Consider the following 27,821-nt stretch of genomic DNA (forward strand, 5'->3'; position numbering starts at 1 on the left):
TCCCGCAAAAGCACCTTTATTTGATAACAAAATATTGTAATATTTTTTATACCCTATTTATTTTTTAATTGATCAAATTACATAAAACCTCTCCCTTTAAAACAATTCACTATTTTCCTAATTCCTTTGCTAGACCAAGTATTAAAAAGTCGGTTATTCATTGAATGGGGAATAAGTCTATTTTGAGTCAATGGCATTTTAGGTATCTCATAATTCCTCATTCCCATTTCAACATTTACATGGTTGACGGATATGATTGTCCACAAGACCTGTTTCTGTGCTGTGAGACTATGATTTTATACTTGCCACAGGATATAATGAGCCTATATGAATGGAGATTGTAGGGCTGTCAGAAAGAACAAGGCAAGGTTTGTTGACAGAACTTATTCCAGCTCACCAATATAACCTGATTATATTGTTCACTCATCTTCTGCTCAATTCTTGGCCAAAACAATTGGCCTTCTGGATCTAGGGACTGCAAGTCAAATGTGAGTGTTGCCCTTTCTCATGAAGGCCAATGCAATAGCATGAAAAAAATGATGAAGATTGCTCAAATGCATGCCCCACTTTAAAATAAGAAATTTTAATCTTTGCTCTGGAGCTATATTCTTGATTTTATTTAGGTGAATGGCCATCTCTCACTGCTTTAAGGCCCATGTTCTTAATGTGAATTAAAACACAAGATTCCACATTTCACATGCTCTTCATTCCTGCATTCTTCACTCCACTTTTTAAAAAAAAAGTAAGTATACTGAGGCAGCTCTAACCATGCTTGATTATCACACCTATCACCTATCACCAAATTCATTGCTTTGATGTCAGCAAAATATGTCAAGTAGAGCTTGCCCGCCAATGGCCTACTCACCAATGCTCAATTTGAATTTCACCAAAATAATTCAGCCCAGACTCCTACAGTAACCTTGCCCATTTCTTCTCCCATCCAACCTCCCAAGGTCACCATCTTATCTCACCAGCTTTTCAGTTTTTGTTCCATGTTCTGATGATACTTCCTTCTGTACAAGTTCTTGCAACAAAACTTCCTGTTTCCTCATTCGTGGTTTCCTTTCCACCATAGCAGGCACTATCCTGAATGATATCTATTGCATTCTCACCATTGCTCCACCCATCAGGACAAACATATCATTATGCTTTTTACCTTCCAATCTAACCAATGAATCATGCCTGTAATTTGTGCCACCTTCCATGCGATACCACTCGGACACATTTTCCTCTCACCTCGTAGCAATCCAAAGGATTATGTTATGTTTTGTTTCACTCCTCCCTCTCCAGTTCCCTTCTCAGAGCATTTACTCATGAATCTGAAGATGCAACACCTGTCTCTTTATTCTCAAGATGCCAAGGCCCATTCTTCATTTAAATTTCTTTCTATTTAGTGTACTACATTTGGTTATCTTTTGTTCAGTTCACAATAGTAACCATGAGCTTCTGGCTGCTCACCATACAATTCTTTATTCCATGGCATTTTAACCTGTGATTTTAGTTTCATGCAGCGCTCTTACAAAGCTAAAAAAAAGCTCAAGAAACCATGTTTTAACTTCCAACTTGGCACATCACAGTCTTAAAAGTTCAATGTTAAATTCAGATAATCTGCCAACTATTTATATTTAAAGCATTGTATATTTTCTCCCTCTCTTATGGAATTTGAAATTTAATTCATCATCATCTTCTTGCACCTTCTCTGGACATAGCTCTTGTTACTCAGTAGCTTCTGCTACCCTCTTTTCACTTTCAGTGGAATATAAAACAAGACAGTGTGCCTTCATGACTACCACACAATGGCTGGGATATTCATGAGTACTTCAAGAAGCTAGTCATGGCCAACATCAACTCCAGCCTTGCATAAAACCTTGATCCACTACAATTCACTAACGACAACAACAGTTTACAGTAAATTCCACCTATTCTGTCTGGATGCATCACAGCTTGGAATAGGAATTGTTCAGTCCAAGAAATTGCAGAAAGTTGTAAGTACAGCTCAGGACATCATGCAAACCAGCCTCTCCTTTATTGATTCCAACTTCACCTCCCACTACCTCAGGAAAGTAGACAATATATTAACTGACTCATCCCACCCAACCACAGTCTCCTTACCCCTCCTTTTACCCAGATGATGATAGTTTAAAAACATGCTCCCTCATATTTTAGCAGTTTCTTTCCTGCTGTTATTGTACTCTTGAGTGGACCTCTCATTCCTACAATATGATGCCTGGCACTGTTTCATAAGTCTTTTACCCCATACTCTGCACTTTTGTCTTATGTTGTCCTGTACCCTGCACTTTTGTTTTATTGCAACAGTAATTTTTTTTATTCTTAAACTACCTCCTGTACTATGTAGAGGTTAACTTGCTTGGATAGCACACAAAACAATTTTTTCCCCCACTATCTTGTATACATTACAATGAACAATTCAATCCCATCATTCAATCTCTCCTGGTCCCTAACATTTCTTAGTTCCGATGATAGGTAATTATCTGAAATACTTCTCTTCTCAGAAATGTTGTGCATTTCTTGCATTTTCTCTTTTCATTTCAGATACTAAGACCTCAGAACCTTGCTCCAAAATAGCTCAATTCCAGTAGCTTGGAAAAAAAAAATCATCTTTGATATTAAGGCATGGCATTAACAATTTCTGCTAAACTTAATTCAATGGAAATTAAAGAAAACACTCCAATGTTGGAATTCATAGTGCACTCACATAAAAATGGTGGTTGGATGTTAATCATCCCACTACAAGAGTTCCTCCATACAGTGGTTGAGACCTCATTTTCAGCTGTTTCACCAAAATGTTTCAAATGAAAGATATTGGTGATTGCACAATGTTTAATTTAATTCATAGCTCCTCAGATAACAAAGCAGTTCATGTCTGCATACAAAGTATGAATTTTCTTTTTCAATCTTTTTATTGGTTTTAACATATGCAAAATACATAGGTACATATGATAACAACAATAATAAAATAAATTAATATTAAGTTACAAATATCAAATAACAATAAACAAGGTACAAATGAATCCCTGTTATTAAATGGAAAAAAGGGAAAGAAAAAAACCATATATTCCTAAACTAAGAATCAAACCCTGCCCGACGAGGGCTGCTGGCCAAGTGAAGGAGTCCACTAACAATAATAACTATGGGGTCATGAAAAAACCCCAAAAATAATCAATCTATAAGTTTTGAAAGTAATTAAGAAAAGGACCCCAAAAGAGAAAGAAAGTTAAGAACAGCTAATTTTTTCTAAAGACAGACATGCCATCGCATCTGACAACCATTGAGTATAAGTGGGAGGGACAGTAACTTTCCAGCTCATTAATTTGGGCCTTCTAGCAATAAGGGAAGCAAAAGCCACTACAAGGGATTGTGAAAAAGTTAATATTAAATCCATTGGTCTACTCACTCCAAAAATAGCAATGAAAGTTCATATTAAGAACTAAAGATAAGGTGTGAAATAGCCCTTTCCAGAAATTAAAGAGAGGACATAACCAAAAGATAGGACATAACCTTCCTCACTTATCCATTTATTACATTTAGAAGAGATGTTAGGATAAGATTTAGATAACTGAACCTTGGAAAAGCGTGCCCAATGGACTACTTTAAATTGTATTAATGGTATGTCTAGCACAAAGAGAAGATAAGTGAATATGTTTCAAAATAGATTCCCATGTAGTTTTGGCAACTAGTCGTGGAAAGCCTTGTTCCCATATTTACTTTATACCACTCAGGGAAATATCCCTAGATCTTAAAAGTAATTCATAAAGGGCAGGAAAGCAATCCAGATTAGGTTTAAAAATGTATACCTCCCAAATAAGGTTAAGATCTAAATCCTGGGGAACCTTCAACTTTAAAATATTTAAGAAGCTCCTAATTTGTAAATAACGACAAAAGTGATGTTTAGATATTTTAAATTTAACACATAATTGTTCAAAAGAAGCAAAAGGAATTAAACCTAAAATGATCGAAAGTGTAGGCCCTTTTATGGAATGAAAATATGCGACTGTAAAGGCAGAGATTCTACGTGAGCAGCTCCAAGGCGCCGACTCCAATCTCTCTTCAAATTAGTGTTAGCAGTGGAATGGAGCACTCTGCCTCGCATCAGCTGCTGTAAGTGGCTGAGTAGGGGCGGGCTGATGACATCATGATGACGGGATCAGCACATAACCCGTGACCTATGTTACGAGCCCAGAGGATCCCAAAACCCAGCAGCAATAGAGATTCACCAGACAAATGGTTACTTAAGCAAAAGTTGCTTTTAATTATCTTTAAACATGAAAACAGAATCACACTTTAACTTAACTAACCTAACTTAATTGCCTTCTAATTCTAAGCACACGTGTGTGTAATATGTGTGCAAGTTCAGAAAAGTTCTTTGGTTCACAGTCCAATCTCACTTCTCATTCCTCCAAGTTCACTGGTTGCAGGCAATTCTGATACTGTGCCAGAATTTATCATTTATAAAGTTCACCAGGCTTTGGTGCTTGAAAGGAAAATGGTTACTGCTCAGGAAAGTTCTTGTCAGTTTTCAGAGAGAGATTTGTTGTTCCAGGACGTCCACAACTGATTCCTTTTTAATCAGCCACTCCAGTCTTGCTGATGAAACTTTCCCCCTTCAGGGAGTGGTGATACACCACTAGCCTACTGCAGAGGTGACCTGTGTACCTGCAGGAAGATCACCGGAGGACAGGCCACACCTGGCCGGCTGTCAATCAGCTGATATGAATGGATCAAGCCCCACCGAGTCGGCTGCTAATCATCCGTCGGGATACATGTCACATCCCGAAGGAAGGAGGTGAGATGCTGTCCTTCCCTCCAACCAACCAGCTTAACTCTTGTTGGGGGTGCCTCCCTCCCTTCCCCACCAGTCACCCTGTCCCCAAGAGAGAACTCTGCAGTTGGGGGGTGAGGAGGCGGGTGGTCAGTGAGAGGGTGTCTGCAGTCTTGGCCTCTAAGAATGATCAATGGCCGTCATTAACCATAATCTGTTTCCCAGAGTGGTTCCAGCTACATGGGATTATGGGTAACAAGGATGACAATTGCTCACTGTGTATTTATGCTGTTATGTTGACGGGTGGCGCCGCGGCAAGAATTGCCCTGTCTACAGTGGCTCCAGAGGATGCACCGAGGCGCATTTAAAAGCGATGCTGGAGCAGCCTTTTAGGGCTACTCTATAAAAAGAGCAATTCAAATTTTTCTCCACAGATGGAGCTGGCCTTGAAATGGAGGCCCTCCATAAAAACAACTTATCAATCCTTGTTTATTACTCATCTTCAGATGCATAGACTAATTTTCAATTACTATTTATAAATCATATATATTTATTCATAATTCACAGTGATTGCCAGGAAGATATTATTGGAGACTCAAAATTATTTTGGCCTTCAAATAGTAGAAAATTAGTTTTAAAAAAAGAAAACAAGTTACAGCAAAAATTACCTTTAGAATACAATTTAAACATTGCCCTATCCTGTATTGGCTCTCATGTTGATGATGACATTCCAGAAATAGATCTTACGCACTGACTCACACTAGAAAGATATTTCCTAATTGCCTCCTTTGTGGCAATTCCTGGCACAAGATTCAACTTTCAAAACAAATTGAAATGTTCCCATAAATAATTTTAAAAATTAAAATGACAATTCAGAAGCTGAACTAACAGCATCTCTTTTAACAAGCTGAAATTAATATTAAACAACTAATCAATTATATTTAGAGTTTTCAAAGGGAGAGTAGATTTACATGCAAAAATTAAGCGCACATTTGGTTGGACTTCAACTTTACGGACATTAAAAATAGTTGAAAATGCAATTTTTTTTCTAATAAAAGTTACTATTATCTGTACTAATCACATTTATTCCTCATGCTGAGCATGAGTGAAATAGGATTTTTCCCATTTTTGTTGTGTCTCACAATTCATGATTAAATTACTTACTTAATACATACACAATCAGGGAAATTCTCACCCATTGCTGGTGAATTACTCATTATTATGACAGCGCTGCCACAAGAGTGGGGAGCTGAGATACAGATTTCCCAGCATGGTCCAACCATCCAGCCCTCGGCTCTGTACTCGCTTTTAAAGGCCCATCGAAGAAATGGATGGTAGCTTGGTTTATTTTAAGATTTTGTGACTGCGGAGTTTGGGCTCAAGATGGCGGCGCTTGTATCCGGTGACAGACATGAAGAGTTACAGACTCCATGGAAACAGAGGACTGACGCAGCACATAAAAAAAGAGATTCCCCCCCCGATTGAGAAGGAGAAACAGATGACCCATGAAACAGTGACCAATGCGGCAGACCAGTGAGGCTGAAAAACACACAAGCTGCGTGCTGTTGGTGACTCAAGACAAGAAGCCCACCCAAGTTATGGGCAACCACAGTTAAGGGACTAACAGCTGGTTGCAGACTGTTAGTGACTGGATTAAGTCTGGCTGAAAGGGTACCAGGTAATGGAACTGAAATGTGAGAAGGTGCAGAGGCCTTCCTGATCATGCCAGAGGTTTGGATTCAGAGGTTTGGATCCAGAGCTTGGGTTGCGGATGTTTTAGACTGAAGGCTGTATGGCTGTGGAGGCTGCAGGAGCACTGGAGTTGCATCCATGGACACTCAGTGACACTGGTGGGACTCTCTTTTGCTACTCTTTCTCTGAGTTTAAAGGGTGCTAGGCAATTTGGGCTGCTGGCAAATCTTTGTTTGCCTTACGGAAGGCTAAAGGAAATTTCGTGTAATATTGCACCACATTTTCTGTTTTATGACAAGACAATAAAGGAATAGAAATACCTCAAGTAAACACTATTCAAATTTTTGATTCCAACTGAACCAAACCAGACAATCTGGAGTTCATTTCATTCTTGGGGCAATAACAAAATCCTTCTAATAATCAAGGAGAAAACAGCCAGTAACAATCAAATAATTAGCACAGAACAAGATAACAGGAAATGAACACATGATAGAAAGAAAGATTAACATTCAAGACAGAAACTTTTCAGTAATAGTCTCCAGTCATAAAGGGGCCCAGCTTAGATTGACATTCTGTTCGACATGGACAAGTTGGGCTGAAAGGCCTCTTTCCACGCTGTAAAACTATGACTCTATTCCAGTGATAGAATGAAACCAAGATCACGCATCTCTCCATTAAGGAGGAAAAAAAAGGATATTTTTTATTAAGTCGATGTGGGAAATAACATAAAGATTATAAAAGTGGATGAAAGGACAAGAATAACTCAGATCTTCAAAGAAAAACAAACAAGCAGTACTGTAAATTGATCATTATAATATGATACTAAGAGGGGAGAAAGATTCAAGAGGCCCAAAATAGTAAGAGAATGTGAAAAATGCATCACATCACACACCCAGAATTTAGAAAGAGCACCAGTTTGGACATCCATCATTCAACAATGCTGCTACACTAAGCTAGGGTACTATCAAATCTATTTATATTTTAAAAATAAATCTATTAACTCGAAACAAAAAAAACCAGATAAACCCAAAAGCTGCAGATGTTGGAATCTTGAGTAGATAAATAATTACTTTGACAAAGATTAAAAAAACAGACAAGGATCTATATCCAGAAAATACAGGGACTGCCACATACAGAAAAAGGAAAAAAATCCATATTTGTATTTTTAACCCTTCAAGGTTGTTCTGCTTTGCTGTGACCTTGGACTAATTTAGGGAGTGAATCAATAAAATAAACTGCCTTAATGACAAAATTAGCCAACAACAAAGAGAAGTGCCCCCAAATGCCAATATACAGAAGATTGAAGTATGTCCTTTTATTAGTAGCCAACAACTTGGAATTTGAGAGGAATTAAATCTGAAAACAAGTTCAGTCTTTTTGGACTCTGACCAATTCAGAAAAAAAGCTTGGCCTGCTTTTATTTTCTCCATGTGCAACAGGTAATGAAAAGGGGTTTGGAATTAGAAGATAACTGCAGGACTTCTGCACAAATTGGCAGTGTCCAGTTAATCAACGATGCCACATCGAGATTTAAATTGGAACTGTTTCCAGCTGATTACTAACTTCTATTTCTGGAACTCCATGATAAAGGCTCTGATTAAGTGCCTTTTAAGGGCCCTTGCCTAAATTAATGGAGAGAACAACAGGCATGCATGCAAGGGAAGTTAACTGGTGAAGTTTTGAAATGCCTCACCTTCAAAACATAACTGAAACACCAGATCTTAACCAGTGACCTGAAATCCTTGAAATGCTCCCAGTAAATTAATTTATAACATTCGGATAATTCCTACCATCCCCCACTCCACTAAAAGTTCTAAAAATAAACAGCTTGTATTAGCAAAGGTGAAAGTGCTTGCAAATGTTTAAGATATTTCACCTTGGAAGAAAAAGAGGCTCAAAGTAGATTTGGAACAATGATTGAAAGTTGAAAATAGGGTTTGAACAAATTTAATAGTTGGCGAAATTGGAATGAATTTCCAAAGTGCCAAGTTGAAGTCAGAGCAATTTGTGAGTCAGATGGGGATGTGCCAGAGTAGAGGATAAGATAGGTGCTGGTTGATACTTGGGCGAGAGTAGATTATAGAAAAAAAATGTATTCAAATATACCAAACTGAGATTTAGGAAGTGAACAGCAGGTCCTTCAATCATATCACATGCTGCCTTGGTTGACTGGGTGTCTTGATTCCTAGTGATACCAGTCAACTTTTAAAATCCCAACATGTATAGCTCTTAAGCTTTGGGGAACAAAAGTTGTCAACAAAAATTTATAAAGTGCAGAACAGAAAGCTTCTATGTTTAAAAGAAACAGGTGGGCCCACATATTTGAAATTGAAATCTTTTGTGGACCATTATCTGGCAGGGAGAGCACAGTAAAATAAGTGTGGAATGGCAAAGTCAGAATCGGGCAGTAGGGGTAGTCAAGGTAAGGCAAGCAGTTGTTCCGAAAACAAGTATGGAAATAAATGGAATAATTAATATATTGTGGAAATGGTTAATTCATTGATGCTCACATTTACCATTTGTGCAAGTACATTAATTCCTCCTGGAATAAGCATTTAAAGATTTAAAAAATTATGTTGTTTCAATCTGGTGGAACCACAGAACATTACAGCCCTTCTAGTCTGTGCCTAACTATTTTATTCTGCCTAGTCCCACTGACTTGCATCATCCATAGCCCTCTATACCCTCCCATCCAGGTACTTGTCCTAATTTTTCTTAAATGTCAAAATTGAGCCCACATTCACCACTTCAACTGGAAGCTCATTCCACACTCCCACTTCTATCAGTATGAAAATATTCTCCCCTAAAACTTTCCCTTTTCACCCTTACCCTATGTCCTCAGTTTGTTAGCTAACCTCAGTGGAAAAAAGCCTACTTGCATTTACTCTATCTATACCCCTTCAATTTTGTATACTCCTATTAAATGCCCACTCATTCTTCTATGCTCCAGGCAACATCCAAGTACCGTATATCCTCTGCACTTTTACAGTTTTATTGATACATTTCCTGTAGATAGGTGTCCAAAATAGCACACATTATTCCAAATTTGGCCTCACCAATGTCTTTTACAACTCCACCATAACATCCCAACTCCTACACTCAATACTAATTTATGAAGGCCAATATCCAAAAGCTCTCTTTACATCCTATCCACCTGTAATGCCATTTTCAGGAAATTATATATCTGTATTCCCAGATCCCTCTGTCCTACCGCACTTCTCAGTGCCCAACTATTTACTGAGTATGTCCTTTCTTGGTTTATCCTTCCAAAATGCAACACTTCACCATTGTCTGCATTAAATTCCATCTGCCATTTTTCAGCTTTCTTTTCCCCAGCTGGTCCAGATCTCTCTGCAAGCTTTGATAGCCTTCCTCGCTGTCCACAATGCCTCCAATCTTAGTGACACCTGCAAACTTGCTAATCCAATTTACCACATTATCATCCAGATCATTGATTCTGGTGACAAAAAAAAAATGGTCCTAGCTCTGATTCCTGAGGCACACCACTAGTCACAGGCCTTCAGTCTGGGAAGCCATCATTCACTACCACTCACTGGCTTCTCCCATATAGCCAATGTCAAATTCAATTTACTACCTCACCATGAATGCTGAACATCTGAACCTGACTAACCTCTCATGTGAAACCTTGTCATATGTCTTATTAAAGTCTGTTGAGACAACAGCCAAATCCTTTCCTTCATCAACTTTCCTGGTAACCTCCTCAATAAACTTTATATAAGATTTGTGAAACACGACCTGCACACAGAAAGCTATGTTGACTATCCCTAATCAGTCCCTGGCGAGCCAAATGCTTGTATATCTGATCTCTTAGGACAGCTTCCTATAATTTACCTACTACTGTTATCAGGCTCACCAACCTATAATTTCCTGAGTTACTGGACTTTTTTCTCTTTAAAAAAAACCAATGGAATGACATGAGTTACCCTTCAATCCTCTGGCATCTCACCTGTGACAAAGGAGATTTTAATTATTTCTGCTGAGCCCTTGAACAAGCACTGAAAAATGCATGAGCCCCCTTCAAGGTCTGAGGAAATATCTTGTCAGGCTCTGGGGATTTATCCACCCTTATTTGCTTCAAGACAGCAAGCACATCCTCCTCTTTCATTCATATACGTTCCATAACCTCACTGCTTGATTTCCTTACTTCCTAAGATGTGGTGCCAGTTTCCTGAGCAAATACTGATGAAAAAGTCCATTTAAGATCTCCCCCATCTCTTCTGGACCCATACATAGCCAACCACTCTGATCTTCAAAGGGTCCAATTTTGTCCCTTGCTATCCTTTAGCTCTTAATATACTTCTAGAAACCCTTAGGATTTTTCCTTCACATGTCTGCCAAAGCAACCTCATCTTAATAAGATTTCCTCATACTCTTTTTTTTTCTCCCCCCCCCCCCCCTCCTCCCAAGCCACCCCCCTACCCCCCCCTCTCATCCATTTTAGGTATACAATCTAGGTTGCATTAAGCCAGTCAGACAATGTTGTCATTCAACCAAAATACACCAGAAATTCTACTGAGTCCATTCTTTTCTTTCCTTCTCCTTCCATCAACTTAGGTAATGTTTGTCCCCGGTAGGTTTTCGCTATTGTATTTAATGTAAGGCTCCTATACTTGTTCGAATATTTCAATATTATTTCTTAACCTATATGTTATTTTTTCTAATGGAATACATTTATTCATTTAAATTTAGTAGTTTCTTCCTTTTAATTTGGTTATGTATTCCATTAATATTTAAAGTCATATAGTTCAGCGTAGCCCTTTTATATTTTGTTTATCTTCTCTTTCCGTTTTTCCATCATTACCTTTCCTCCTTTTCCATTTCTGTTTTCTTATTTTCAACTCTTTATACGACAACATTCCTACAACATCCAACATTTTCCTTATTCTCCTATTTCTATCTTATTTATCCCCAATCTCCCCTTCCCCTCCTGAGTTGTCCTTTATCCCTTGTCGGACAACCACATCTCCCCTCTCCATTTGGATTTGCGAATCCACTCGCAAACGTCAACTGATTTTGCAGTGACCGCTATTTCCCCCCACCCCGCCCCCCCAGAAAAGATTTCACTTTTCATATGTCACAAAGGTCACTCTTTTAATTCCCTCCTTATTCTCTCTATTCCATTACCTTTCCTTATTAATTCTTGTCTATACTATCTATATTTTCCTCAAAGTACAGATACATTCACGTATGCACATTATCTCTATTCACTCTTATACCTCTTTATCCACATACATATCAATCGTGATCATTTTTACTCTCATTACCCGTCTTCATCCCTTAGTCTATTTTTGTCTTTACCCACATACATATCAATCGTGATCATTTTAGCTCTCATTACCCGTCTTCATCCCTCAGTCTATTTTTGTAATTGTTCTGCAAATTTTCGTGCTTCTTCTGGATCCGAGAATAGTCTGTTTTGTTGTCCTGGAATAAATATTTTCAATACCGCTGGATGCTTTAGTATAAATTTATACCCTTTCTTCCATAAAATCGCCTTTGCTGTATTGAACTCTTTTCTCTTCTTTAGGAGTTCAAAACTTATATCTGGATAAATGAAGATTTTTTTGCCCTTTATACTCCAGTGGTTTGTTGCCCTCTCTTACTTTTTCCATTGTCTTCTCCAGTACCTTTTCTCTTGTAGTATATCTTAGGAATTTTACTACAATAGATCTTGGTTTTTGTTGTGGTTGTGGTTTAGAGGCCAATACTCTATGTGCCCTTTCTATTTCCATTTCTTGCTGTAGTTCTGGACATCCTAGGGTCTTAGGGATCCACTCTTTTATAAACTCCCTCATATTCTTGCCTTCTTCATCTTCCTTAAGGCCCACTATCTTTATGTTATTTCTTCTGTTATGGTTTTCCATTGTATCTATTTTTTGAGCTAGTAGTTCTTGTGTCTCTTTAGTTTTTTTATTAGATTCCTCCAATTTCTTTTTTAAGTTTTCTACCTCCATTTCTGCTGCTACTGCCCGCTCTTCCATCTTGTCCATTTTCTTTCCCATTTCTGTTAAGGTCATCTCTATTTTATTCATTTTCTCTTCTGTGTTGTTTATTCTTTTTCTTAATTCCTTAAATTCCTGTGTTTGCCATTCTTTAAATGACTCCATGTATCCTTTAATAAGAGAAAGTATATCCTTTATCTTGCCTTTCTTTTCTTCTTCTATTTCACTGTACTCTTCCTCTTCCTCTTCTTCTTCCTCTGGGTTGGCCATTTGTTGTTTCTTTGGTGCCCTTTCCTCCTCTTCTTTCTTGTTTCTATTGTCTTCTGTGGTCTCTTCTTGCTGCAGGTGTTCTGCAGCTGTCGTTGCCGGCTGTGGAGATCGACTCCCCAGCTGGTCCCCCCTCCCGTCGGTGTGTTTTTTTTCATTCGCATCGCGCATGCGCGAAGAATCGCGCATGCGCGGTTGCGCACTTTTACTCGGCTCAGCGAGCCATTTTTGTAGTCCATTATTTACCGACCTGAGGGAGCGGGTTTCTCTCTCCGCAGCGGGCCTCTTCGGACAGGTAAGGCCTTCACCTTTTTCCTCCTTTGTCTTCTCTTCCTCTCTTCTTACCGTTGTTTTTGATTTTTCTTTTTTTGTCGCCATCTTCTTTCCACCTTTATACTCACTTTTCTGTAACTTTTATTTCTGTGCTTTTGTGTTTTCCTTTGTTTTTCCCGACTTTTCTGGAGAGGGCTGGAGTTCACCGTCCGGCCACTACTCCATCACGTGACTCCTCAAGGCCAATCCCCAGATTTCCTCATACTCCATGTTACAGATTATGTTATATTTTCTATTGTATATAATTATGTTTAAAAGTGTGGGGTTTTAGTTAGGTGACACGCAGATACAAACACTTTAAAACAGATCTCATTTAAAATGCCAGAGCTTGGCTTAAGCCAGACTGTCCAGGGTTTGGGTGCCTTTGCAAAAACTTTAAAGAATGCCTATAAGGACTTCACAGGTAGGTGTTCATTGGACATGCTGTGGAGTAATGGATTATTGTTTTGGAAAGCAATAGATGAACAAACTCAGAAGATTGGGTCCGGTGCAGCAGTCTGAGTGCAGTTTACTGTTCTAACAGGGTCTTGTGCTTTAATGAGAGAGAGAGAGAGAGAGAGAGAGAGAGAGAGAGAGAGAGAGAGAGAGAGAGAGAGAGAGAGAGAGAGAGAGAGAGAGAGAGAGAAAGAAAGAGAGAGAGAGAGAGAATTCAGTTCTACAGTTCAGCATGACAAGCTTGTAGAAAAACCCCATTTTGAAGAGGGGTTGTGTGAGTTCTTAGTTCAGCCTATTCAAAGCCTTTGTGGTCCATACAAGAGGAGATGGCTGGCTGTATAATATTTCACTTGAAATAAGGGAAACAAAAAGGAATTCTGTGGTGACCTGAAAGAAAGACGTCATCATCTGGAAAACCCTGATGGGGAAAGGAATCAGCTTGTGTCCAAAGAGCAACAAATCTCTGAAAACCAACAAGAAACTTCTTGTGTGGTAACCGTTTACCTTTCAAGCACCAAAGCCTGGCGAAATTTATAAATTTTAAATTCTGTGCACAGTCTAAGAATTGCCTGCAATCAGTGAACTTGGAGGAATGAGAAGAGGTAAATTAGGTTAAGTTTAATTAATAGCAATAAGTTTGATCCTGTTTTTGTTTGTCTTGGTGAATTTCTATTGCTGCTGGGTTTTGGGGTCCTCTGGGCTCATAACATCCACAGATACCTTATTTGCTCTTTGTTGTCAATACCTGCTATACACCACTTCTTCTTAATCCGATCCCCAATATTCCTCGAAAATGAAGGTTCCCTATGCCTTTCATCCTGACAGGAACCTACAAATTCTGTTCTCACAAAATTTTGCCTTTGAAGACCTTCCACCTACCGAACACATTCTTGCAAGTAAACAACTTAACCCAATCCACAATTTCTAGATCTTTCTCATTTCCTCTAAATTGTTTTTTCTACAATTTAGAATCTCAACTGCAGACCAGACTTATCTTTATCCAAAATTAACTTGAAACTAATGGCAATATGATCATTTGTCCCAAAATGTTGCCCTACATATACTTTTGTCAACCATCCTGTCTCATTCCCTAACAGGAGATGTAGTATTGCACTCTCTCTAGTTGGTACCTCTATATATTGATTTAGAAAACTTTCCTGAACACATTTGAAAACTCAAGCCACCCAGCCCTTTTACTGTATGGGAGTCCCAGCTAATAGGTGGTAAGTTTAAATCTCCTACTTTCAGAACTATACGTTTTCTGCAGCTCCCTTCTATCTCTCTACAGATTTGCTCCTCCAATGAAATAATGCCTCATACATCAGGCATTCAATGACTTCAGCATTCCACATGATCATACCTCAGAGGCTGGTGGATAAGTTGTCCTTGCTGGGATTCAACATCTCTGCAAGTGGATCCTTGACTTCCTGACCTAAAGACGATAATCAGTCTGGGCTGGCAGCAAAATTGCAAGTTCCATCATGCTAAGTACTAGAACACCTTAGGGGTATGTGCTCAGGCCCCTAGAGTTCATACTGCTGACTCACGACTGAACTGTCAGATTAAGTTCAAGGACAATCAAGTTTGCGGATGATACAACAGTAGTTGGCCTCATCAGTAACAGTGATGAGTTGGCTTACAGACAGGAGGTTAGGAGGCTTGTCAAATGGTGCAAGAACAATAACCCAAGTCTCAATGTAAACACAGGAGATGATTGAGGACGAAGGTCAACCACTCTCTATCACACACCAATGGTTCCGGCGTGGAGTGGGAAAGACAAGATTGCACTGGAGAAGTTGCAGAGAGGATTTAGCAGGATGTTACCTGGGACAGGAAGTTCCAGTTATGAAGAGAAACCACATAGGCTGGGTTTATTTAATGGTTTTTCACCAGAATTTGGAAAGTTAAAAGGGGGCTTGAGTTTCTGTAAAAGACAGGATTCAGTCAAATGTCGTAGAAGTAGGCCCTTTGGTCCAACTTTCAACATTGACCAGAACACTCCACCTGGCTGCATTCGGACCAAATCCCTCAAAAGCCATCCTACCAATGTCTTCATCCACACTTTTCTTAAACATTCAATAGTACATTCAATAGTACCTGCCTCATCCACCTTCTCCAGCAGCCCGTTCCATACACTCACCACCCCTCTGTGTAAAAGAGGATGGCATGATGGGACATACTTGTGTGGCAGTGAGAACAAAAGAGGCCTCTCAAACAGAAAAAAAGCCAAACAGAAATCCTGAAGGCACTGCAGATGTTAGAAATCTGAAATGAAACAGAATTGCCGGAAATACTGAGCAGGTGATCCAGCATTCTACGAGAAAGAAGCAGAGTTAATGTTTCAGGCTAATGATATTTCATTGCAGCTGGACAAAATGTGACCATTTTTCATTTGCTCTTTCTGACCCCTTTCTCCTAAACTTTTTTTTTTCTCTCTTCACAGATGCTGCCTGATCTTAGAATTTTCAGCATTTTTCAAGTAATTATTTATAATTTCATTTTTATTCAGGACCAGTAAATGCTGTAAACAAACTAGCAGGCTTTGTACAAAACATTGAGGTAATTCATTGAAAGTACAGTACACTACCCCTTTACTTGACTTGATTATAAAAAATCTTACTTGGCTGGTTAAACATACCGTTCCACTATTCTGATGAATGCCTTGTCTGGGGATAAGTTGAGTCACACAGCTTTCTTGGTTCACTAAATTCCAAATTGGTTTAGTGTCAGCTATTTTGGCAAATCCATCTTCACTACTGCAGATACCAACTGGTTGTAGAGTAACTTCCACCATCACTGGAACATCCAATTTGCTTAATAGGGGTGACTTTTTCTCCTCTTGATTCTCAGGACCGTAGAATACTGGAGAAATAAATGGTGTTTGTTTTATTATATTTAGAGTTTAATATCCAAGGTTTATTGAATTAGGATTTCTGAATATGCAATAATATTCACAGTTGGGTAAAAAAATACTGTATGTAATTTTCTCCAAAGGTATATAACTATGAATTTCCAAATGCCATCTTTCCATACCCAATTGTTTATCTGATTTCCAAGTCTCTGTAATGCACTTCCTTGCCACCACTAAAGCTATTTTAATACATTTGACTTGATAAAGTGGTAGTTTTAATTCAGGTCTTGCCCCTTCTATATTCCCCAACAAAAATAAATCTGGATTTTGTGGAATAACAATGCTAATCTGTTCTAAAAAATTTTCCTAAATGCATCCAAAAAGTTCTAACTTTAGAACATGATCAAGTAGAATGCAAAAAAGTTCCTATTTCTTCACCACATCTAAAACATTTATCTGATGATAAGTCCAATTTCATTTTGCACAATTTTTGCGGAGTTAAATATAATTGATGTAAAATAATTATATTGAACTAAATATGCAGACGATACTAAGAAAGGTGGAATAGTGGATAATGAAGAAGGTTTTCAAGGATTGCAGAGGGATTTGGGCTGCTTAGAAAAGTGGGCTGAAAAATGGCAGATGGAATTTAATGCTGATAAGTGTGAGGTGCTTCATTTTGGTAAGAAGAATCAGAACAGGACCTACGTGGTAAATGGGAGAGCATTGATGAATACAGAAGAGCAGAAAGATTTAGGAGTAAAGGTACATCGTTCCCTGAAGGTAGAAACTCACGTGAATAGGGTGGTGAAGAAGGCTTTTAGTATGCTGGCCTTTATCAATCATTGCATGGAATATGGGAGTTGGGAGGTGATGTTGAGACTGTATAAGACGTTGGTGCGGCCTAATTTGGAGTTCTGTGTGCAGTTCTGGTCGCCTAATTATAGGAAGGATATAAACAGAGTGGAGAGAGTGCAGAGAAGGTTTACCAGAATGTTACCTGGGTTTAAGCATCTAGAGTATAGGGAGAGATTGGACAGATTAGGTCTTTATTCTTTGGAGCGTAGAAGGTTGAGAGGGGATTTGATAGAAGTATTTAAGATTATGAAAGGGAAAGACAGAGTGGATGTGGATAGACTATTTCCGTTAAGAGGAGGAAAGATTAAAACAAGAGGACATGAGTTAAGAATTAAGGGGCAGAGGTTTAGAGGTAACATGAGGGGGAACTTCTTTACTCAGAGAGTGGTAGCCGTGTGGAATGAGCTTCCGGGAGAAATAGTGGCGGCGGAGTCAATTGTATTATTTAAGAAAAGGTTGGACAGGTATATGGATGAGAAGAAGATGGAGGGTTATGGGCATTGTGCAGGGAGGTGGGACTAGAGAGGGTTGTTTGGTTCAGTGCGGACTAGAAGGGCCTAATGGCCTGTTTCCGTGCTGTAAAAATTGTTATGTTAAACTGTATCTAACATTTATAATATGTCATAGTCTTGACAGAGTTCTGCCCATTTTTTAATCATCAATTGTAATACTTAAATCAACCTCCCATTTATCTAGATTTATTAATTCCCTGTTTAATAGTGCCTGCTTGTAATAAAAGATACATTGCAAAAATAAATTTCTTAGTATAACCTCTCCTGATAAGATCCTCCAACTCACTATAAGCCGATAAATACGTAGTTGGAGCTAATTTTTCCTGCAAATATCCTCTCAATTGAAGATAGCAAAAAAAAAGCTCATTTTGAGTAATTCCATATTTCTTAACTGTTGAAATGACATCAATTGACCTTGTTCATAACAATTTTCTACATTTTTAATATTGTTGGGAAATCAGATATTTAAAAACGGGTTATCTTTAGTTAAAGGTATATGTGATGTTCTTCCTTTTGTTCCTATTTCAATATTTATCTTGTTTTTATTTATTGAGAAATAAATATTCAAATTTCATACAAATTTGGAGTCCGTACATGCAAATTTTTGGCATCAATTTTTAATTTTTTTTTATTTTCTAAGAAACCATGGTTTTGCTTTGTGGTATGGTCATGGTCCAGATGGAAGTTGGAGAAAATGACAATGATGGCATCAGATATGGTTTGTAAGTAAAACTTTAAGCGGACCTCCACCACCTAAAATGACAGAATGAGAAGACGACGAAATGAACTGACCCAGTGTGTAAAAGTAAAAGACACAATTTTCTTGTTTATTTTCATTGTGTGATGACATTGTTTAATGGGTTTAATATATCAGATATGTTGAACGTTGAGTGGGTGGGGAGGGGGGTGGGAAGGAGGGAGGGAAGGGAGGGGAGAAAATGACACTGTGTATATTCAAAAGGGAAAGGTTTATGTGTATTTTGGTCAATATGGTTCATAGTGTGAAAAATAAAAAATTAAAAAAAAATAATGTTCTGACAAACACAACTTATTTAAAAACAAGCAAATAGATGGTAGTGTCTCAAAAGGCAAGAGAAAAAGGATATTATTCGAATGTCAATGCTAAGAGGACGCATTTAGGATAAGGCTGATTGTAGACAATTAATATACATGCATTGAAACACATCAAAGTTTAGAGGATATCTAACACAAATACACAGGATTTACAGAATGTTACTTTTACATATCAGTCCTCTTGCAAATCATTCACAATCAGTCTCCTTTTCAGTTTCCAGAAGAACAGGGAGAACACTTTTGAATTTGCCTTTTCCTCTGGCTCTCAACAAAAAAAAACTCCCAACCTTCCGACTTGGAGTCAGAATTATCAGTCAGCTAATTACAATTTAAAGTTGTCACAGTCAGGTATGAATTCAAGAGAAAGCTCTTTATCTAAAGGGTGGCAAATCCAAAGTTTTACAAGAAATAGGAAGAAATCAGGATAGCATCAAAGAGTGTCAATAAGCTCTGTGATTTATTTGAATTTGTCATTGATCTAGACATTCATCAACATCGTGCTGGCAGTTGCAGCATCACTATTTAAAATGTTTATTTTTGAAAGAGTTGTGATAATTCAGTTATTCCATCCAAATAAAGCCACTACTGCAATTAAACTAGTCACATCCTGTCATGAATCATAATGAGAATGAAGTGTTTTCCACATATAACAATTTATTGTGAAAGACTTGTTTAGAGTCCTCCCAACGAGAAAATCTCTCAAACATAATGGATCAAGATAAAAGAGAACAATGTTTTCATAATTTTATATTCAAATATCTATGTGAGTGCCTGCCTCAGGAAGGCAGCCAACATCATAAATGACCCCCATTACCCTGGCCACAACCTCTTCTCACTGCTACCTTCAGGCAGAAGGTATAAAAGTCTGAGAACCAGCAACTTTTTGTTCAAAAACAGTACCTTTCAGAATAATAATCGACTGCTGCAATGGCACAAAAGGACTGTCTCCACGACTGCAAGTCACTTTTTTTTGCAATAAGATTACTGAAGATTTATTATTTTTCTATGTGTACATCATCTCTTTTTCTTTATAAGTACCTGTTCAGCTGCAGCGAGAATTTTAATGCAACTGCACATTGAACAATGTGTACAACAATAAACTCACCATCAACACCAACTGCACATTTTAATATATTATAAATGCATTGTATAAACATCTGCAGTCTGAAACCATACTGCTGATTCTCAATTGAGAATATTGATCTGAGCAACATCAAGTGAAGTTTATTACCTTTCTATTTTAAGGTCCTTGATAGTGATCATTTCTGTGGTGGTCCTTTTGGACATGCTGCATGAGCAGGAGTTGCAGGCCAAGCATGGAGGTAGCATAAACATGGTTGAAGACCATGCTGTCAGCCTGTAACGAGCTCATATCTGCAGACCCTCTACACCTGCAAGAGGTGCATCAAGCTGCAGCTCCTGAGAGATCGAGTTATGGAACTGGAGCTGGATCTGGATGAACTCCAGATCATTCGGGGGACAGAGGTAGTAATAGAGTGGGAGACAGTCAGCAGCTTGGTGACTGTTAGGAGAGGAAAGGGGAATAGGCAGATAGTGCTGAGTACCCGTGGCCATTCCCCTCAACAATAAGTCTACTGTTTTGGGGGAAACAATCTACCAGGGACAAGTCGTGGTCATCATGTCTCTGGCGCAGAGGCTGATCCCTCGGCTCAGAAGGAACAGGGGAGGAGAGCTACGGCAATTGGGGATTCATTAATTAGGCAAACAGATAGGAAGAATGGGATCAAGGGTCCCAGATGGTATGTTGCCTCCCAGGTCCTAGGGTCAGGGATGTCTCTAATCAAGTTCACAGCATTCTGGTGGGGTGGGGTGGGGGGTAGAAAGAGGGAGGGGAAGCAGCCAGATATCATGGTCCACGTGGGGACCAATGACATGGATAGGAGTAATGATGAGGGAATATGGGAAGTTAGGAAAGTTAAAATTCTTTGGGGTTGAAAGAATTGTAGAGCCCAAGGGTCCTGCTCTAGCTCGGGAACCTGAGGCAACTTCTTCAATGCAGATGGTATCGCACTTGATGTTGCCAATGCTGAAGACTTGGACCCAACTCTGTTTGGCATCTTCCCGGCCAGAGCAAAGTTTTTTTTTTACTGTTATTGTGATCACTTGCTTAATTTACAGATTTGTTACTTGGTGATTGGGGTGTTGTAAAGAGGTTTGGATTGTTGCTGGAAGGCCTGGACACCATGCACGTGGTATGCATTTTACCTCACGAATGCATTTGGAAATGGTCGTCTATTTATTTATTTATTTATTGTAAATGCCTGGGGGTCTATGAGAGATCAAGGATTCCATGAAGGGGTCAATGGTCTTAAGTGTTTAGGAACTCCTGGCCTATTTCAACACTAGGAGTATTCGGAATAAAGGGGATGAACTCGGAGCATGAACTACGACATTGTGGCCATTACAGAGATTTGGCTGGAGGAACAGGAGGATTGGTTGATGCAGGTACTGGGGTTTATAGGTTTTAAAAGGAATAGAATGGGAGATAAGTTGGGTGGGGGGGTGGCGAAATAGCATGACTGGTTAGAGATAGCATCACGGCTATAGAAAGGGAGGATGCTGATAAGGGAGTGTCTACTGAGACAGTGTGGGTGGAAGTCAGAAAAAAGAAGGGAGCAATCACTATATTAGGAGTGGTCTATACGCCCCAAAGAGCCCTCAGGATATCAAGGAGCAGATGGTTCGATAACCAGGAAGATTTTGGAATGGTGCAGGAAGTACAGGTTGGTAATTCAAAAATCTAATCAAGAGAGAACGAAGTCTCTGGTTACATAGGAACATAGGAAGTAGGAACAGGAGTAGGCCAAAAATGGCCCATCGAGCCTGCTCCGCCATTCAATACGATCATGGCTGATCTAATTTATGACCCAGTTTTGGTCTAGGAGCTTGATGAGCTTCTCTATCAAAATCTTCTCATCAAAATGTTCTTCTCCAAACATTTCCGGTATCCACTCTTGAAAAAAAAGCATCACTTCTTGACCTTCTTTACCTTCACACATCCCCACAATTTTAAGATTTTTTTCTTCAACTATAATTTTTCTCAAGCAATTTTTCATTCATAAAAACCATTAACAGTCACAGTCTTCATTAATATCTGTCCCGCCTTCAACACGTTGTACCTCCTCACGCATATCTTGGATTTTTTTTCTTCCACTTTATCAACTCTTTGTGAGACATTATCAGTCAAATCACTTCTAACTTGGTTTAATTCTGCAGTTAAAAGCTTTAAATTGCTTTCCAGATTCTCTGAAAGTTTGTAATTTTAGTTTCAATTTTATCCATTCTCTTATTAAAAGTCTTTTTTTGCCTTTAAATCTTGTTTCTGAACTTGTTCCTTCTTTTGCAATGCCAGATTCATCTGAATCTTCTTCCACGTTAGATGTGTCCCCCTGAAGTAGAGACACCGGGATGGCCCTTTAAAATTTCCAATTAAAAAAAAAATATTTTGCCTTCTACAGCACGCATGCGTGACTCCTCATGCATGTGCAATGCAGTTTTTGACTTACCAGTGGCCCCATCTTTGTGGGAAACCACAGAGAAGACTCTGTGGGATGGTCCTTCGAAAGGGCCCTCACCAGCAGATCCAGATCTAACTTCAGCAGCATGCTTCGATGATAAGGTAGGCCCAAGTTCTCTCTTCTTGTTCCTTTGGTGTAGTCTTTACAGGCTTTTCTTTCTGGTAAACACTTTAAAGTTACTTTAAAATAATCTTTGTAACTTTGAACTTTTCTTAATATGTACGTTTTTTAGTAAATCCCTTGGGATTTTCCTTACAACATCACGTGATGTCCCATTCATAAATCTTCCTGACGGGAGAGCGGGTAAAGTGTGTGTGGATGGAATTTGTTGTTTTTCTAAGGCAGCAGGAAGTGTAGATGGAGTTAATGGAGGGCACAGAGGATATGTGTGATGGCAGAGTCATGCTCACAACCCTCTGCTACTTACTGCAGTTTTGGGCAGAGCAGGTCCTATACCACACAGTGATGCACTCTGTCAGACTACCTTAAATGGTGCATCTGTAAAAGTTAAGGGATGCATGTGATACACCAAATTTTCTCAGGCTTCATTACACTCCTAGTGTTGAAATAGACCAGGAGTTCCTAAACACTTAAGACCATTGGCCCCTTCATGGAATCCTTGATATCTCATAGACCCCCGCACTTTCTTGGCCATTGCTTTAACACTGATGGACCAGGACAAGTCAATGGAGACAACTACTAAAAACATCCATTACCCACTCATCTCCCCCCACCTCCAGTTGTTGTACTAACATCAAGACAAGTCCTTCCATCTCTCCTAGACACTCTAGTTTGTCATTGTTCAAGATCTTGCCTTTGAGATTGTGTTATTACAGATAGTGTCCGAGTCGTGTTTGGTCATGAAGTCATGGGTGTATCGGGAGCACAGTAGTGAAATGAGAAGGACCTTTGCAGAGTCCTGGAGTTCAGGATGATCATGGAGATGGGGCTATTATCAATCCTGATTATAGCTGATTGCAGTTTCGTGATAGGATATCATGGATCCAATTCCAGAAAAGGTTATGGAGATCAGGGATGAGTATTTTGATATGATTGTTAAGGCAAAGCTTGTGTCACTGGTGTCTGTATGGTCAGTGTTCCAAGGCTGAATGCATCTACTGCCCTTACCCAATTCTTAATTTAAAGCTACTCCTCTTCCATTCTGCTTCCTTTCCAAAACTATCGTGGAATAGTTGATCTTCTGAAATTCGTGTTGCAACTGTGGCTCTAGTGGTTATTAAATTATACCATTTATTTTTAATTGTGTCTTAGTTCAGTGTTCATTTTGTCTTTTTACTCTGCTTCAATTGTAGACACTAGTTGACATCATATACATTACTTTTTCAAATCATCTTGTCTTTATCAACTACTTTCCAAATGTCCCCTTATCAGTATCCTCCACCCTTCCACCATTTAGCCTCAGCCATAACCTTGGTGATTCTATTTACTGAACTGTGGGCCCCAGCTCAATCCATTAAAGTCCATCTGAACATGTCACTTTTCTCAGAAATGGAGGCAGTGACCCATGACCAATTTCTTATGGAGTCTGACCCAATTTACAAGCGGCTCAAATTGTAAACTTGAGATATCAGCCACCGTGGTTCTGCATTTTAATTGGGCCCCTCCCTGAACATATTGCATTGTTTATTCCACTACCAGAATTGGTTCCCAACAGCCAACTTTTTCCCCCTTTTTAAATCTGATCCAGGCCATGGGAGATAAGCAGACACAAGGGCCTTCCAGACTCTCAGATGGCAGCACCACAAGGCTTTACTGCCATAATTGTGAAAAATTTATGTCCTGTGGTGCAATTGCCATGTTGTGCATGGTGCTATCTAGCTTACAGTTGACTGAAATTATAGGAACACAAGATGCTTCAACAGTTCAATGAAATTGCTTCAGGAATTAATGAGTGATTCTCCATCATGTGTCAGTAAAAGGAAAATAATGTTATGAGGCATTTCTTCTCTTCAATAATATCTCCATCATTACCAACCAAACTTTCATATGTCGTGGGTAACCTCTCCTGTTATGTTGGGTGCCACATTCTGCTTGAATGTGCCTAAGAATGCTTTGCTAAATTAAAAAGGTGCTACATAAAACCTATTGTTTAAATTACATTTTGTAGTTGATGTTCTCAAGGCTATATATTCACACATGAAAATAAAGTGATGTGTCTCAAAAGATAAAAGACAAAATCTTTCTGGCCCTGTCCCTTCAGAATTCATGTTCTTATCTGCATGTGGAAATGGACAATCTTGCTCAGCTTCCAAATTTCTTAGCCCCGGAATATGCTATCAACAGCAACAGATTTCTGTGGTGGTGCCAAGAGAAAGACCTTCCCAGAAAAGTTTCTGGCAAAGTTTTACTAGCTATAAAAGTTGTAATAAAGACTTAATTGTTTTTAAATGTGTTTGTATTCAGAAATATTTGAAGACATATTGAGACAATAGTTGAATAAATCAATTTAAATAATTAGAAATATTAAAGTATAATGAAAGTGATAAGCAAAAAAAAATTAAATAATTTTGCCATCTAACCCTTTGTCAGGTCTTCAATGATCTCCAATTTGTATTTTTAAAAATTCATCGATTTCCAGACTCAAAAGTCCAGGACTTCAGTTTCAATGGTTTAAATGCTTGCATTTCCCATCATCTGCAAGCAATATCTGGCTTTGCTGGGTCACTCAGATGGAAATAGCAAAGACAAAGTACTGATTTGCAAATTAAATGTTAATGGAAGGTTCTAGGAATTGTGACAGAACCTTGGATTTCATTTCTAAAATTTAATGCAGAGTTCAGTACAAGAATAATTTCACATTTCAAACCAAAATAAATACAATGGCAAACGAAAGTGATTTCCCATTTGAAATTTAACTAAATATGCTTTCACTACTCTTCTAGATCATTGTGTAAAAATTGCTCCTTGCACCTCCATTACTCATCACTTTGGGTTCTCTGATTACACCCTATACTCCATTGAAACAGATTCTGTTTTCTAACTTATTAAAACTTTATTTAAAAAAAAATCACCTCAATCAAATATCCTCTCCTCGCTATTATTTCCAGTGATCTCAACTTTTGATTAGTCCCTCTGCAAAACATTCAGCTTGTATTTCCTGCATCTTTTCCAATCTCTTCACCTCTTTTCTCATACAGAGAATGAGGTACAAGTACAAAGGCCCATGAAAGTGGCGACACAGGTAGATCAGGCGAAGACAGCATTAGCATACTTTCCCACAGGAGCTGGAACATCAGCTTCCAACTGTACAAGACACTGTTGAAACCACACTTGGAATGTTGCATGCAGTTCTGGTCACCTTGCTAAAGAATAGATATTAAGCTGGCAAGGGTGCAAAGAATATTCACAATATCACTGGGACTGGCAGGCTTTAATATATGGATAGGCTGGGACTTCACTCCCTGAACATAGAAGGAAGGTGGGGAGGGGGATAAAAGCAATTTTCCCCTGCAACCATGTCTGCCTGTCCCGCATCGGACTTGTCAGCCACAAATGAGCCTGCAGCTGACGTGGACATTTACCCCCTCCATAAATCTTCGTCCACGAAGCCAAGCCAAAGAAGATATATATATGTATTATATATTTTTATATATGTATTATATGTGTATTTTTATATATTTTTTAAATATATTTTATATATGTATTTATATAAATTTTATATATATATATTTATATACACACACACACACACACACAACACACACACACACACACACACTCACACACACTCACTCAAAGATTTAGAATTGGATGATTCTTACCATTCATTACACAGTATCTTTTACCTACTACTATCAGGGAGGTGGTACAGGAGCATTAAAGTCATCATTGCCAAGCTGGGCAATTGCTTCTTCCCACAGGCTGCAAGATTGAGTCTCTTATAAATGAAATGAGTAAATTATTGAGAAATATAACAAAATAAATATCAATATTTTGATGTATAGGTTGGAGTCTGTACTATCATCAATACTTTCATACAGTTTTATATGTACAGAACTGGAAAGGAAACTGCTCTGCTCAATAGCATGTAGTGGCCCACACCTTGGGCCAACACTGGAAATGACCAAATGGAGCAACCGACAAGACCTCGCACGGGCTGAGATGCCCATTTCCATAGGCCGCCAGTGAAATGGTGGAACTAGCCAACCACCGCCAGCAGATCGCAGGAGACCTGGATGCTGGAACCAACCAATCGGTGGCCAGCCCGCTCAAGCTACGGCCCAGTAGTGACGCAGCTGAGCTCACTATAAAAGGCAGAGCTGCCCCAGAATAAACTCAGTGCCAAATACACTCTACCAGCGTGTGCACCTTCTTTACTCTGCAAGTTTTGAGCTACAGCACAGGAGCTATAACCTGGCAGTAGCAGTAGTGACCCCGCTACAGGCGCAGGATATTTCAGAGAGTGGCAAACACAGCTCAGTGTCGATTGTGGGGAGGAAGGTTTCTCTTATGTTCTATCTACATTTTTTCACTGGCTTCAAAAAGTACTCAAATGACTCTTCCCAATCTGTCCATACTTTCTTTTCCCTTCTTCCATCTCTTTCTTGAAGAAAATTTACAAATGCAAAATGATATTAACCACCAGATTCAAGGACTGTTTTTTCCCAATCAGTCTCAAGAAGCTACCTCACAATTGTAAAATTTTGTTCTTGCTCTTTTCTTACTGATTTATCTCTGTAATTCTACTTATGCATGGGTTAACTTGTTGGATCACACTCAAAATAAACTTTTTCACTGTATCTTGTTACACATGACACATTGGCACCATTATCTTAGAGTTGGGCAACTGAGAATTTGCTTGAAGGAAGATAGCAAACGTAGCTCAATTTTGACCCCTCGCTCCAATGAGGGTTTTAAAATTATGGCTTTTCCCTCCCTTCTCTAAAAATATTTCTTCACAATTTAAAAAAAGTGAATTGCACAGACAAGTTAGTGCAAACTGTAATTCCAATAGCAAATAAGGAAACAAAATTTCGAAAACATCACAGCAACTATACCATCACTGAAAGGGAATTGTGTCATCTAACAAATTTAAATGATGACCAGCAAACTCAAAACTTCACCTCAATTTCTTCTCCACTCTATGATCTTCAGGCATTTACAAGCTGTGTTTAGCTCTGGTGATGTCCATTATTAATTAAAGGTAAATAAATTTAGAATATGCAAGCACACACTTTCATTTCAAAGTTTCATTATATTTTTATTTGTAATTCAGTTCTGCATTAGAAATGGTTTGCCGCTACAGTCAAGCACAAGTTAGATTTTAGATGACATCAGTGAGTTTGGAGGTAGGAGGCTTGTTTATGGTGGACTTATTTAAAAAGTGTTATATTCTTGCTCTATATTCAAAAGGATATGCACAAGCAAGTGGACAAAGTTTGCTTCAGGATGGCATGCAAACTGTGATCCAAACAAATGCACAACAAAGCCAACCCCATTGAAGGCTGAATTATTGAAACAAGGCTGAATTATTGCCTCAACATATACCTAATTCTC

At 38.7% G+C, this 27,821-nt stretch overlaps 1 protein-coding gene across 11 annotated transcripts in view; it reads right to left on the reverse strand.

Annotated features, from left to right (window-relative positions):
• Window positions 1-27,821, reverse strand: part of atosb (atos homolog b) — a 158,633-nt gene that overhangs the window by 41,598 nt on the left and 89,214 nt on the right. For 9 of the 11 annotated variants that reach the window (XM_069924279.1, XM_069924275.1, XM_069924278.1 and 6 more), the window contains one exon: window positions 16,091-16,332. The exons of 1 other annotated variant lie outside the window; for it this stretch is intronic. In XM_069924279.1, the coding sequence (XP_069780380.1) occupies window positions 16,091-16,106 (16 nt within the window). In that variant the 5' untranslated portion in view covers window positions 16,107-16,332. The remainder of the gene's footprint in view (window positions 1-16,090; window positions 16,333-27,821) is intronic. One more of the 11 variants, XM_069924282.1, reaches the window with a different exon arrangement.

Source organism: Narcine bancroftii, chromosome 3 (assembly GCF_036971445.1).
Source record: "Narcine bancroftii isolate sNarBan1 chromosome 3, sNarBan1.hap1, whole genome shotgun sequence".
In the NCBI taxonomy this organism is placed as follows: Eukaryota; Metazoa; Chordata; class Chondrichthyes; order Torpediniformes; family Narcinidae; genus Narcine; species Narcine bancroftii.